Below are 14,448 nucleotides of genomic sequence, written 5' to 3' on the forward strand. Positions count from 1 at the left end.
TGCATACAACAATCTAATAGACTGGCTAATAAGCGTCGCCTGCCTTGGTGGAACGAGGAATGCCAAAAAGCACATAAAAATCAAAACAAAGCCTGGGGACTGTTTCGCAACTCCCCAACAGCCGAAAACCTGATAAATTTTAAACAAGCAAATTCGCAGGGCAGAACAACACGTCGACGTGCAAGTAGAGAGAGTTGGGAAAGATACATTTCCAGTATTAATTCTTACACGGACGAGACCAAAGTCTGGAATAGGGTAAATAAATTAATAGGACGGGAATCACATCCCCTACCCTTAGTAAGTAGCCAAGGCAATAGCCTGGAAGACCAGGCGGATTGTCTAGGAGAACACTTTGAAAATGTCTCGAGTGCATCACACTATACACAAACTTTCCTGATGTTCAAAGAACGCGAAGAACGGCGATCCCTAAATCGTAAAGGCTCGTCGAGTGAGGCCTACAATTGCCCACTTAGCCTTGCTGAACTTAAGGCATCTCTCACTTGTTGCAACAACTCGGCGCCGAGTGCACCGAGCCGCCACGCGTATGCGCCAGTCGAGGAATGCGGCTAGAACGTTTGCATTCAATTTACAGTCGAATCTCGTTAATTTGAACCAAATCACGTGGCGGTGCCTCCGACCGGCATTGCGCCGGCACCACCACAGAGTAAAAGCTTAGAGACTCCTCAATGTCGCTTGCGAACAAAACAAAAAAAAAAGAAAAAAAAATGCAGCGGAAATTTCACTCCCTTTCAAATGACAGATTGCCGATTCTGCGTTGCGCCAGAACATGCGTCTACGTGCCGACGTCTCAGCCGCGCGTAGAAAATGGCAGTGAACCGTTCTTTCTCCTTTATGCTTCCTCTACTTTGTAGTCACGTGTTGACCTTGCACGCTGCGGCTACGGCACAGAGGGAAGCAGCAGCGCTGTCTCAGGCCGGCCAACACCTGCTTCCCGATAACAGCAGAAAATGAAACTTAGGGGAGCTGGCGCCGGGCTGGCTGCAGCGACGGCGCCTGCACGGCTGCGGGCGCACACGGTGACCATCGAAAGTGAGGGAGGTACGAGGGAGGGCGAGGGGAGGCACCGAAGCGGTGGAGTTGCCGAGGCGAAATCCGCTTTCCTGCCGCCCTCCTCCCTCACATTCCACGGTCTCTGCGTGCGCCCTTCCCCATGCCGTGCCGGCGCCGCCTGCACCCTCAAGTTTTGTTTACTGCCGTTATCGTGAAGCGAGCGTTGTCCGGCCTTGGCAGTTTTGTGGCCCTCGCTCACTATGCGCGCTGTGATATTTCACGACTCGCACTCAAAATTCTGGTTACAGCCTCACTGTCTGTTCGTTTGCACCACGTGCCCTTCTCCTCCACTTCGTCTCTTTCTCTACCTCGAGCACTCCTTGGGGTGCCCGTTTGAGGGGAGCGTTCGCCGTCTCCACTGCCTTCCGTACTCCCAGGCAGCCGCACTGTAACCGGTATTTCGTTTCCCGCAACTGCACTATAAGCGATACGTGTATACATGGAGTGCTATGGGAAAATTAACAGGAGTCTGAAAAGACCGCACTATATCCGTTCCTGCACTATAAGCGGTTACGTTATAAGTGGTCTCTACTGTATATGTTTTTTTTTTTTTTTCTGTGTGTTACATTCTTGAAGTGGAGAGTCTGAAGAAATCTTGTCTGTTCAGATAGAGTCTTGGCAAAAAAAGAGCACAGTGAACAAGAAGGCTCCCATTTGGAACAAGGCTCATGAATAAGGCTTCCATGTGGGAATTGAAATGTTAGTTTTCTAAGAAGTTTATTTTTGTTACCTTTTTGTTTAAAACCACATAATTTGCGTCTCTTTTGTTATTGCCGCTGACTGGAGGTACTGTTTCAGACTGCGACTTGCAACTGTATTTCTGTTGTATTTGCTATGCATATTAGTGGGCAGTAAAAACTATTTTTTGTCCTTCGCTTATATCGCTAGTGCCATAGTGTATTCAGGTTTCGAGGTCGCAACACGCAGATAAACAGTTTGTGCTTGAAGTGGCACCTCGCATGAAGACTATAACATGCTTATGACTGCAAAGGGTTACACATAAATTAATGGCCTAAAAGAAGGATTGGATATTGGGTACGAGAAACTGTGTGTTTAACTGTCAGTTGCTGCATGACAGCAAGGCAAACCTTATATGTTTAACCATAGTCACGCTGATATGTCATTTTGTATTTACGTTTAAGTAGTACTTGTTCTTCTGTGGCACTGTTCCAGGGCCCAGCTGCTGGAGCTAGCCTTGAAGGAGAAACAGAAACTGGGTCTTGACAAGTTGGATTCACCCCGCAGCTCCAGTTCTGCACTGAAGGCAATACAGGGATACTCTGGGGCACGGTCACCAGAGGAGTCTGACCATGAAGAGGAGCCGGTCGCAAAGGACCTGTATGATGACTTGCCAAAGCCACTGTTTCCAATATCTAATAAAGGTAGCACAGAATCTGCGTGGAAGGCAGTAGGAAGCAAGCAAGGGTCGTCCTCGGAGACACGGAAGAAGCCCATTGATGACATCTTCTCCGATGTTGATGAATATGACTCACGGCGCGATGCCTGGGATGACCGCAGGGATGGTAAGGGCAGTGGCCTACGTTTAGATCGCCGTTCTGATTCGCATTCCGATTCACATCGGCCCGACTCACGCTCAGACTTGTACGGAGACCTGCTGTCAGAGAGCCACGCCAGTTTGCGAAGTGAATCGAGATTTCACTCAGAGGACAGCAAAAGCCAACGACAGTCATCCACATTGATCCCAGGTCTTGGCATTGATGAAAACATCGATGATGAAGACGCATTTCTTTACGGTGACGAAGCTCTCACCACAGGGCGCCCACCATCTGTGCCAGAGAGGCGCCCTGCACAGGAGAAACAGCCTTTCATGGAGGAGAGGCGCTCTGCACAGGAAATGCAGCCTTTCATGGAGGAGAGGAAGAAACACCTAACGCAGGATTCGTGGATGTCAGCGCCCCAGCGGTTCGGAGGAGGGCCTTCCCCACCAGAGGAGTCCGACTTGACCATAGACTTGAAACTTCCTTTTGATCGCCGCAAAACTGCCGAGCCGGCACGGGCTGGAAAGGCGTTTCCGGACAGCAGGCCGCAACAACATCTGGAGCAACCGCCTCCCCAGAGAGGTGGCCGACGTGCTGCAGATCGCTTTCCGGATGACCGGTCGCCCATGGAGTCATGGAAGTCGTTGCAGCGGCATAGGACGCCATCACCTGAACTGAGTCCACCACCCTTATCGAGGACATCAAAGCAGTCATCAAAGCAGTCAATGCTGGGCTACAGTTCCATAGAGTCCATGAAGCAGGAGCTTCGTGAACTCAAGATGATGCTCAGCAGGGAGAAGGAAGCCAAGGAAGAAAGCTACGAGCGCAAAAGGCCAAGGACGCCCTCTGACGCGGGCTCCTACGGCCGTGGAGGCCGCAGCCCGAGCCCCGTCAAGCGCCGTCGGGACAGTTACTCCCCGAGCCACCGGCGGCGTGGGCGGAGCCCTGCCGACAGCTACCGGCGGCCGTCGCCCCCTTCGTACCGCCGGGAGCGACGTGAGAGCCCCTACTACCGCGGTGCTGCAACACCATCTGCCCGCCGGTACTCCCCGTCGCCAGTCAACAGTCTCTCACCGTCTTCGGACAGGTCCATGGGAAAGCGCTGGTCGCCAAGCCCGCCACCGAGGACACCGCGACACAGGAGGCAGGAGGGCCGGACTCCGGGTCGCCGATGGAGTCCCGAAAGTCCACAGCTGCGGCCACGGCGAAGCAGCCTAGAGCGAACTCCCAAACACCCGTCATCGCAGACGCCATACTACCAGGGATCGTCACAACAGCCTGCCCAGCCCCCGTACTATGACAGTGGCCAGCCCTCGGGGCCGCCCTTGGTACCACCACCAAACTTGTCTGTGCCCCCACCAAATTTTCCCATGAACGCGCCGCCTCCCCAGGCAGCGCCGTACTTCGCAGGATACCCTCCACCTGCGCAGGCACCACCGGACTACTCTTACCCCCCTCCGCAGGCGCAGCAGCAGCAGCAGACGATGCGCTCCAACCTTCGTGTCGTGCCACTCCAGAGTGCCATGGACGGAGCCGTGTCTTCTGCGAAAGATGATAGGTGTTTCTCGCCTGCTAATGTCAAGCAGGACGAGAAGTTGACGCCGAACAAGCTGCCTCCAGTCACTCAGGAGGAGATCGACAACTACCTGCGGCTTGTAGAGACCAAGGATAGCCACAGGGATAAGCTCAACCTCCTCAAGCAGGAGCTGGTTCGTCTCGGCAAGATCCAGAATGAGATAATGCGGCGACGTCAACACAAACGGTGAGTTCGTTAGCCTTATTTGGACGCGATGTTGAGTTGTATCGCCGCTGCATTTGGGCACACTGGAATGGTGACACTGTGCCGTGCAGTGATTTTGTAAATATGCTGACAGCCATCTGTTTCGTACCGCTGGGGGCGCGACGGTAGTTCCGCGGTATGAAAATGACGGAGTGCGTGCGCCTCATTCTCTCTCCTGTCCAGCGCCGCGATGAGCGCTCGGGCTGCTGTCGCGAAACCATCTCCCGCTTAAGCTAACCATCTCCCCGTTGCTTCGCATCTACACATGGTTCCCTTTAGTGGGAGATGGAGTGCTTTTTTTTCTTCGTTATTGAGCAATATTTATTGCAACTTTTTTTTGCCAAGGTTGTGTTAGAGTTAACATGATAAGCAAATCTAGTTAAATGCTGAAGCGTATTTTGCAGATAAAATTAAAGCTAATTCTGAAATGAAGACTTTTTCCTTTTAGCTGTCTGTGCTTTCACTTCTTTTTCCTCAGGCTCCATGCAGTCAAAGAACAAAATGTTATGTCTGTAGATCATCGTATATTGGTAGGTGAAAGTGTGTCACAGTCGAAACTCATTACAGCAGGCTTGAATCAGTCTGAAGTTTGCTCTTTCTTAAAATAAAATATGTGGGTATGTTGGAAAACGGCAGAACTTGGAATATACCATGTCTAGTGATTTATTATTGGAACCCGGAGGTGACTGCAAAAACGAATATAAGAAGTAAAATAAAAAACAAACAGAAAGAAGAAAACCGGATTTACGCGGTAATCAAACACACTAGCGGCACGGTGCTTTGCTGTCCGCTGTTTTCCGGACGCTGGCTGCCGACATATTGTAGTCTTCCTGCACAATAGCAATATTTTTCTGTCAGTGAAAAAAGAATGGGTTAAAGCAACACTTTTGCCCTTGCAGCCAGCTCCACGTTGGCTGGCCAGTTCAAACACTTTGCACGGCACGTCGATAAATGAAGATGAATATGTCTAGCCAGCGTGCAAATTGCTTTGCGGTTGTGTTAAAGGTGTATGGACGTATATTTTCACATTGTAGAAACTTTCCCACAGTCTTCTTGCTCATAACAATATTGGACTTAGAAAGTATGAAGACTGGAAAACAAGATGTTTTAATTCATACTAAAGTTGGTATCAAAATGCTGGAGCTGGCGTCATAGCACAAAGCAAAATATTTTGATGTCATGTAGCAATAAGACTAGATATGATGACGTTGATCTCATGATCAGAACTGGTTTTGGCACGTAAAAACTCCGGGAAAAAAAAGACGATGATTATAGAAAAGAAAATCTAGCCTTGCATGCATTTCTTCTGGCTGTGCTTGCGTGTGACTGCTGCAGACATGGAGGAAAGAAAAATCTGGGAGGGAGAGTCGCATAATGCATGGAGAGTATTAGGGAGCATAAAACGGGCGGCGAGTAACGATTGTGACATAGGTTGAAAGCATGGAGTTACTTTCCTTCCTCCACGGCTGCAGTGGTCACAGGAATGGAGCGAGCCGATGTATTGTGCCATCAGGAAGCATCCAGCACCAGTGTTCTGAAGAGAATCGAATTGTAAAAGTTCAGCAAAGTTTCTTCCCATGCAAGTTGGCACATCTACATAAACAAAACCAGCAAAAAAAAATTCATATAGAAGGGACAGGAAGTCGACAGGATGAGCACTGGATTTTAAAACTATAAGAAACTTCAAAAAAAAAAAAAAGTTGTTTCTTTCCTCTTCTTTCGTTGTGTACGCGTCCTCGCTGTTCTGTTCCTTGTTTATTCAGAAATGGTCTGTAAATATAAGCATATTGTGGTAAAATATTTAGTGTACGCCGGCACTTGCCTGTACTTTTTTGTTATGGTTTAAGGGACACTAAAGGCAAATATTAAGTCAAGCTATAAAGTGATAGATTAGTGCTTGAGAACGTCTAAGGTGTAAATATTATTGCAACACGAGCCTTAGTTATTGAGAAATTGAGGTAAATGCAGTACACGATTAGAGAGTCCCCCAGGACATTCAAGTACTAGCCCGATAGCGAAGGCACTCGTCATTATATTTCTGTCACTAGAACCTAACCACTGTTCATGAAAATGATAATTGTATTGAATTATAAGATAAAAGATAGTGCTACTTGTCTAGTTCTATTTAATTTTTAGAAAAAAGAACTCATTGACGTTACCCTTGACAACGACGTGGGTCGTCTTGAGGTTCGTTTTCTCCTCTCTGCGCCGCTCGTGCTTTCGTTATCACTTAGTGCTGTGCTGGTTTTGCTGGCTCACAAAACTCACACATACTGCAAGTAGCAGAGAATTCCACTTCCATGTGATGTCGCGGGATTCCCGAATAGTCCACTCCACTTGACCTAGAGCAGCTGCACTGGCGAATCTGACGCTCTGTCTTGGTTTGGTTTCTCCATGGCCGCACGTTACCGGAAAAATCGTAGCGCCGTTTGTTGGGCGCTGTTTTATTCACCGAGGGCAGCGAAGGGCGGCGATGGTGTATGCAATGTCCTGACTCCCAGCTCGGGGGTGGGCGATGGTAATTGTGCTAAAGGCATGCGGATCCTTCAGACACAATTTTCTCGTAAACTAGGTCTATTGTTGACACGAAACAAGCGCTTCGAGGTTTCTAGAATGGTACTTTATTAGTCCATGTCGACTTCGTATTTGACTTAGTGTCCCTTTAAAGGGTTTGGAGCTAGATTTACCGTGGAAAAAAGGCCCCGTCAAAAATGTAAGTAGTCCTTTAAGGCACCTTTCAACTTCTTCGAGCGAAATCAGAATCAAAAATAAAAGTGAGAATAAAGCTTGCACCACTACCTGAAGATATAGCAGACTCAAGTAAACTTATACCTCTAGAGGTTTTGCCATAAACAGAGTTAGATGATAAACATTACAATAAATAAAACATTCAGGCGCATGCAAAGTACAAACTGTAGAGCTTCATGTCTGCTGATGATGGGGACAGGCCTGCTATGGCATCATGATCAACAGCAGTGCTAAGACATCAGTAAGCACTGCACCTAAGATGCAGGTACAGTCACGAGCAAAAGGCTGAGGAGCACTGATGCCAAGAAAATGTTTTTTTTTTGTTTGGTTTTGTTTTCCATCACAGCCTAGGCAGGCAGGCTGAAAATTGAGTGCTATGGTCTACCGGTGCCTGTTCAACCAGTGCAATTCATTGGAACAATTCGAGGTTGCATGGTTGTGCTAGAAGAAATTTTAATTTTTCGCTGATACCTCGGTCTCCAAACTTGCTCGCGACTGTACAGCACTGCTTAAGCGTACACAACACCATGTGTTGACATGAAAGTGCATGTGAATGCATTGCATACGATAGCACCGCACCATTTACATGCAGTGCATCGTCCTGTGCACTTTCGAGCCCAACACAAGCTCACATTTGTTTCCATATTCGACTTTAAGCGGAGGGTATCTGCCCCTTCAGCTGCCGTTTAGGTTCACCACATGAGATTTCTCTAATATGGTTGATTAATGTGATGCGATACAGTCGCATGCATTTAAACTGCTAGCGGTTGGGAAGCACACTATCCAATCACGAAGTTCAAAAATTGTGTATAGGCGGGACTGCGTATAGGGGGGGTGAAGTAACATACTGTTTGTAATGACATCCAAAAAATTGCACACAGTAGCGGCTGCATATACAGTGCCACAGGTGACCTTTCAAAGATATGTATTCTCATAGCTAGCCTTCATATGCTTAAAGCTGTTCAGAATGAATCTGCTGCTTTTTTGCTACCGCAGGCGGTGCAAACTAAGCATGAACAAAGTCGACGCAGCGGTGGAGCGTGGTCTACTTGCGTCACACAAGTGCATAGCAAAGCATCGCAATCACAAGCCCATTAATCCTTTATTGACAAGTGTTGCATACAGGCAACTTATCAGAAAAACAATTTTTTCCTTGTCGAGTTTAGGTATTGAGCGAGTTTCTGGCTGAATGTCTTTGGCCAACACTGAATGACAGGCAGCAAGCGTCATTTGTTGCTTTAGAGCAGGAGCACAGGACGAGAAAGCAGAAGTTTTGCACGTGATTTGCTTTCTTTTGAAAACATGTTATGGTCAGAGGTGACGGGCCAATGCAAGATCTCCGGCTGTAGTGGTGTCACACACACAATGTAAGGCAAATGAAATGCACACTAATGGTTCACATATGACGAGAGCTGTCATATTAGATTCCTGACGAAGCTGTAGGTGGCATTGGGTCTTCCAGCCTTCTGCCTGGTGTTTCCTCCCTATTGCTGGAAAATGTTTCCGCAATATAGTTTTGTTTCTTTTCGTTGATTATGCTTATTCTCGACCTGTTTTGTATGTTTAGATGAAAAATAAACACCTTTTTCTGGTATTTATATGTGCTGTCATTAAAGGAAGGAAATCCCATGAAGGCTCAGAAGCTTAGTAGTCAGTGCCCTGCAAATGCAAGTGTACGTGTGGTTTGTTGCCATGTGGTGTACGAAACTTGCGGCAGGCACGTAGAAGCGTAGCGCGGACACACACATTTCTTGCCGCGTCCAGTCCAGGTTTAGTCTAGCAAGCAAGCTGCAAAAGTGAACGAAATATAGCTCGTCGAGATGTGTGTGTCGAACACACTCCGTTTGATGTGTGTCGAACGCACTCCGGTCCCACAATACCATCGCAACATCTGCTTGGTTCTTTCAGTGTGTGTTTCGTATAATCGGGTAGGGCAAAGTGAGGCATTCTTTTGCGCAGAAAAAAAACCAATGCCTTGCCGATACCATCTTCTGTCACATTTTTTGACATGGCTTACCACGCGGCAAGCGAGTTTCCAGCTGATTTTTGTGCAGCACTTGCCTGTGAGAGGACGAGCCCAAACACGAACAGTGAAGTTTGGGGATGGAAGGGGCAGCATATAATTGGAAGTCGGCACACATCACAGGGGGACACATGCACTCATCTGTACTGCACACTTGTATCACTTCATTTGCAATGTGTTTATCTGCAAAATTTTTTTATGATTTGGGAGATTTTGGAAATGTAGAAATAATTTGCTAAGCACTTTGACAAAACAGGTAAGATAGCATACTTCCCAGATGTACTTGGCACACAACCTATTCTACACGATGCACTGTATGCTCTGCCCATGGAACTATGGCAGTGGCTATCTTTGTTTTGTTTTCTCATGCATGCATGTGATATTTTTGGGAGAATATATACTCCATAGTACGAGCTATAGACCTTTTCACAAACCGGCGTTCCAGACACGGTTGACGTCTAGCGTCAGAACATGTTATGTCGCCATTTTGGACTGTGAGCCTTGCGAGAGCAGGCCGGCCGCACTTCGGTTATGTGATCTTCGCCAAACATTATTTCAATTGTTTTCTTCCGCTTCGCTTGTCTTGTGCCGCTTGAATTGTTACATGTTTCATGTGCTCGCGTGAGCACTCAGTGGCAACAGCAAGCCTAGCCAGTGGATGTGGCGTTTCGTCGTCGGTATACCGGCAGCAGCCGCGTCTGCTTCGTCGAGACCTGGCGTGCTAATCAGTGGTATTTTTCATTGTTATCGCTGGGCATATGTGACTGTAATCGTCAATTGAATCTGATCACCATTACGCTTTGTGGTCGAGGGTTACCTCATTAGTGAAAGCAGGCGCATACGTAGCTGTCGAGCAATGCTTAGCACCAGGTGCCGGTGGCCCGCCGACGCGTGTCAGCAGTTGGTAGATTTGCGGTGGTTACTCCATACAATTCCGACGCAACTCAAGAGCTCAGTCATGCACAATTTATTGGATCTGGTGCAGCATAGCGTGCCTATAACCAAAGGTCAAAGCAGAAGCGTGGCGCTCGAGCAGCGCGGCACCTGCATCGAACCAACGCGCGACAGTGATCACAGATGCTAGCGCAACTGATACAGCCCAGGTGCTAGATTTTGAAATTACCTTTATGTGCAGGGCCACGCAGGGGCGCATGAACGCAGAGACAATGTTTTAGTGGACACGGGGGCTGCATGCATCTTCCATAGGACACAATTTTTCCAGATCGTTGTGAAGTGTATTTACCGACTAGGTTCTCTTGCCGAATGCTTCAATTTATCTCATAACGGTGTCACACGGCCACTTTTGGTAGCGATCGAGCCTGATCTGGATAGGAATGTTCGACTGAGATTGGCACCCTTCCGCAGATTGAGCAAAGAAGCCAATCGCAACCGAGAAATTCTATCCAGATCGGGCTCGATCACGAAGCGCCGTGTGACCCCCGTATGAGGCACTGGAAGGAAGTCGTGTTTGAAAGAATAACAAATGTAGCCTCTGCAACTACATACGAGAAAATATTGCATGGAAGAGCTGACAATTCTCGCAACCTATTGGGAAATGTGCCGAAAAGGGCTTATCAAAATGCGTTATTTAACTGATGTGTGCATTGGTTCATATTAGACTGAAATGCTAAGTCCTCAGGTGATGCAGGAAACGGGTGAAGCGTGAACATACCACATCGGCAGTGGTCTCGCGGAGTGCTGCGTTGTGGACACACTATACTCCCCAAAATCGTTATTTTCCGCTGGTTCTTTGTGCACCCATAAACTGCACAGTGCTGGCCTGTATGTAGCCTTTTGACGAGTGTATGCCATTATTTACGAACATAAGTCATTCGTGACAAAAATAAACGGAAACATTGAAGGAAAGCTACCGCTCTGCAATGCAAGCGCAAGGCAAGCTCACAGTCCAGACCAAACAGACATCACTGACACATACTCTCGACGCCAGACCGTCGGAAGTGCCCTCGTGAAAACGTCTATACACGTCTGTTGTGAGGACATACAGTCAAATGTTGTTTCTATAACAAAACAGCGTACAACAAACTATAATGAATGCGACAAAGTACCTAACTGTGATACCTGCCGTGGTGGTTTAGCGGCTATGGCATTTTGCTGCTAAGCACAAGGTCCCGGGATCAGATCCCGAGCGCGGAAGCTGCATTTCAGTGGTGGCTGCATTTGGCCACCACCGAAATGCAAAAATGCCCGTGTGCCCTGCATTGGGTGCACGTTAAAGATCCCCAGGTGGTCAAAATTTCCGGAGTCCCCCTTTACGACGTTGTCTCATAATCATATCCTGGTTTTGGCACGTAAAACCCCAGAATTAAATTTTTTATTGCGATAGCAATTATGTGGACACTCCAGGTGCATTTCTGCCAACGGCGTCTCTGTGATGTTCTGTATAAAGTCCAAGCCCGATAACGTCACCGCACGCTGCATGCTGTATGTGCGAGTGAAAGCTTGCGAGGGTGAGCCGACGATGTTGAGCCAACGATAGTGGCTCAATCTCGGGCGCTCAAGGGAGGAAGGCGTTCAACTCTGGTGGCAGCTGCGCGGGCCCTATCTTGGAAGCGATCAGTGATGGGGACAGAGTGTGCCGAGTGCTGACAGCTTCATGTGCGCTGTGTTCTTGCTGCTTTGTTGGCATTGAAGCGAGAGGCAGCACGAAGGTCGATTCGCTCGCTGCTGCTGCCGCGCTCTTTCACTCCATCGTTTTGACAACAAGTGTGTGCGGTCATCGAATGAAATGTGTTCATGTTTGCTTATGCCCGTGGGACACCATGCTTGTTAATTTAGTAAGTAAGCGAATGTCTACATGTTTATATGGCCAATAAGACTACCCTTACTTTGTATAGCTGTCTACTTATTTGCTATCGCAATCGATGCTTCGCCTTTCTGCCAAGACTGCGACATTTTACCTAATTGTGATTCCCTTGAAATTCCCATAGAAGCCCATGCATTTGAAATATTGTTATAATAGAGCAAAAGTGTAATGTCAATGTACACAGCAAACCGTTTTTTAGTCGAGAATAAAGATTTACTGGTAATTTTGCATCGATCAGGCCGAAATCTGTTGGCACACAACACTGCTTGCAACTCATCTGAATCAGTTGTTGACAACACCCGCAAGCTGTCGGCTATCTGACAACGTGCAAAACTGGCAGCGTTGCCAAGTCGGTCGATACACACTTGCTCTATTGTTTCCACCTCTCAGTGCACTGTATAAAATGGAAGAAGCAAAGAAAGCTTTGCCTTAGCAAGGAGCACAGAAATGTTAAAATTCTTTGGGTTACTGCTAAACCCCCGTGTGTTTAATGGCAGACAATTCAATAAGAAAATTAATGTGGCTGCAGTGCAAACACAAAGGGCAGTTTTCTTGATTCTGGAATCTTTCAACAGCTGCGGCTGTAACGCTTTTAAAGTACTTGGGGCTGCCACACATCTGCTTGATCACAAAACAGGCCATTTGATCAATGCACTAGCCTTTCTTTTCACTCATTTGCGTGGTATTCTGTGTTACTCTGTGCCGTGACTTGACAAATGTCACTTTCGATTCAGTGATTTTTGTGAGGTTATATCTGAGTGTATTGGCAAATTAAGCTCTAACATGTTACAGGATGAGCCCCCCGAGTCCTGCAACCTGAAGTAACTGCTGCCTTAACATATTCCGAAGTTTCTGTAGTTGCATTTTACCTTTGCTGCCCCAGAGTTCACCCTGAAAGTGCCCAACAGCTGCCGGCAGGGTGCCTAGCCTCGCTACAGTTTCTGGGGGGTTTTGGTTTGTTGGTGCTCTGTTGAAGGGACGGCCACAGGGATCCCTTGTTGCTGGAGAGCAGCAGCATGTACGAAGATGTCAAGAAGCAGGTGATGGAGGTGAACAGCAACATGGAAGATGTGTCGCGAAAGATCTTCAAGGTCTCGCAACGTGTGAAGATGGAGGCCATTGCCTACAAGAAACAGCAGGAGGAAGAGGTGAGCTCATTCAACCAGTGAACTCGTTGTCTTATGTCTCTTCGTTAGTGAAACTTGTTTTCTCATTTGGGAGTTTGTTTGTGAATGTTAAAAGCTTTCTTCAATGGCAGGTTATAGCTTGTGGCAGAAAGGCGAGAACTTATAGAGTAGAACCCCATTGATATGATCCTGTTATGATTTCCCGGTGCCAGCGTTTCACGATCGAGAACACAAAAAATGACCGAAGAGAGTTACACATAATCTTTACCAGTTCATACGTCCCCAGAAAAGACGATCTTTCTGCACTAACGTTCAGTACGTCACCAAACTGCGATTGTGTGATACATTTTCCGGCCGCTAGATCCCATCTAAACAGGAAAATGCGCGAGGCGCGTGCATTCAAGAGTAGTAGCCGCCCGCCCGTGCTACGTGAGAACGCCGGCGTGCACTCAGTTTCCGATTCCGGTACCAGCAAATCTCTTCCCTGATCGTCACATGCCACATTCACAGCTATCGTTACCAACCGTATTGCGATAAGCATATTCACCTATCTGTTTCCCAGCGCATGGGGTGTAGTGCCATTGGAAGTGCACTACACGCTTTTAATAGGCGATAACCCAAACGTGCTGCCGTTCCCTGCTGATGACTGCGATCATACAGTAAAACCCCAGTGATACGATCCCAGCTGGTACGAATTTCGGTGTGAAACGAATTCGTAGCATTCCCCGGCGGAAATACATTGCTCGCAATACGAAAGAAATCGGCTGTTCCGAAAGCGTTGCCGCGCCGCTGCGGATCATACGATCGCGTGAACAACAGCGGCCGAGCCAGCGGAGCGACCGGCACATACAAGCCGGCACAGCGAGATCCATTGTCGCCAAGCAACCGACTACATCAGGTGGCTGCGCAATCTCTCATTGGTCCCCACGTCGAGCGGACCGGACCACATCACAGCCTTGCCGATGCTTAGCGAGTAAGTAGACGAGGACTGCTGCAGCAATGACGACCCGGCGCAGCCCCGACGACCAAAACGCTCCCTGCGCTAGTGCTCAGGCATTCAGTGGAGTGCAAAAATATTCCCGAGATCACGTGCGCACACTTATACACCTTTCAGAAGGCGATTGTTGACGATTTGGGCAAGAAAACGTACACGGTTAGTAGAACCCTGTTCATACGTTTTTCTAAGAACTGCGAAAAAGAAAAAGAAGTTGCAGTTTCGCCCGAAAGGTGAAGCAACGATTGCGATAGCAAATTAGTAGACAGCTGTACGAAGTAAATAAGGATAGTAGCACCGGCCGCATAAACTTTAAACATTCACTTACTAACTAAATTAACAAGCAGGATGTCACGTGCGCACAGGTAAACATTAACACATC

The 14,448-nt window shown here is 47.8% G+C and overlaps 1 protein-coding gene across 15 annotated transcripts in view; it reads left to right on the forward strand.

Annotated features, from left to right (window-relative positions):
* The window catches only part of LOC119464404 (zinc finger protein 318-like), a 74,615-nt gene that overhangs the window by 15,656 nt on the left and 44,511 nt on the right, over positions 1–14,448 (forward strand). For all 15 annotated transcript variants that reach the window (XM_049656239.1, XM_049656236.1, XM_049656237.1 and 12 more), the window contains 2 exons: positions 2,245–4,332; positions 12,922–13,093. In XM_049656239.1, the coding sequence (XP_049512196.1) occupies positions 2,245–4,332; positions 12,922–13,093 (2,260 nt within the window). The remainder of the gene's footprint in view (positions 1–2,244; positions 4,333–12,921; positions 13,094–14,448) is intronic.

Source organism: Dermacentor silvarum, chromosome 9 (genome assembly GCF_013339745.2).
Source record: "Dermacentor silvarum isolate Dsil-2018 chromosome 9, BIME_Dsil_1.4, whole genome shotgun sequence".
Lineage (NCBI taxonomy): Eukaryota > Metazoa > Arthropoda > Arachnida > Ixodida > Ixodidae > Dermacentor > Dermacentor silvarum.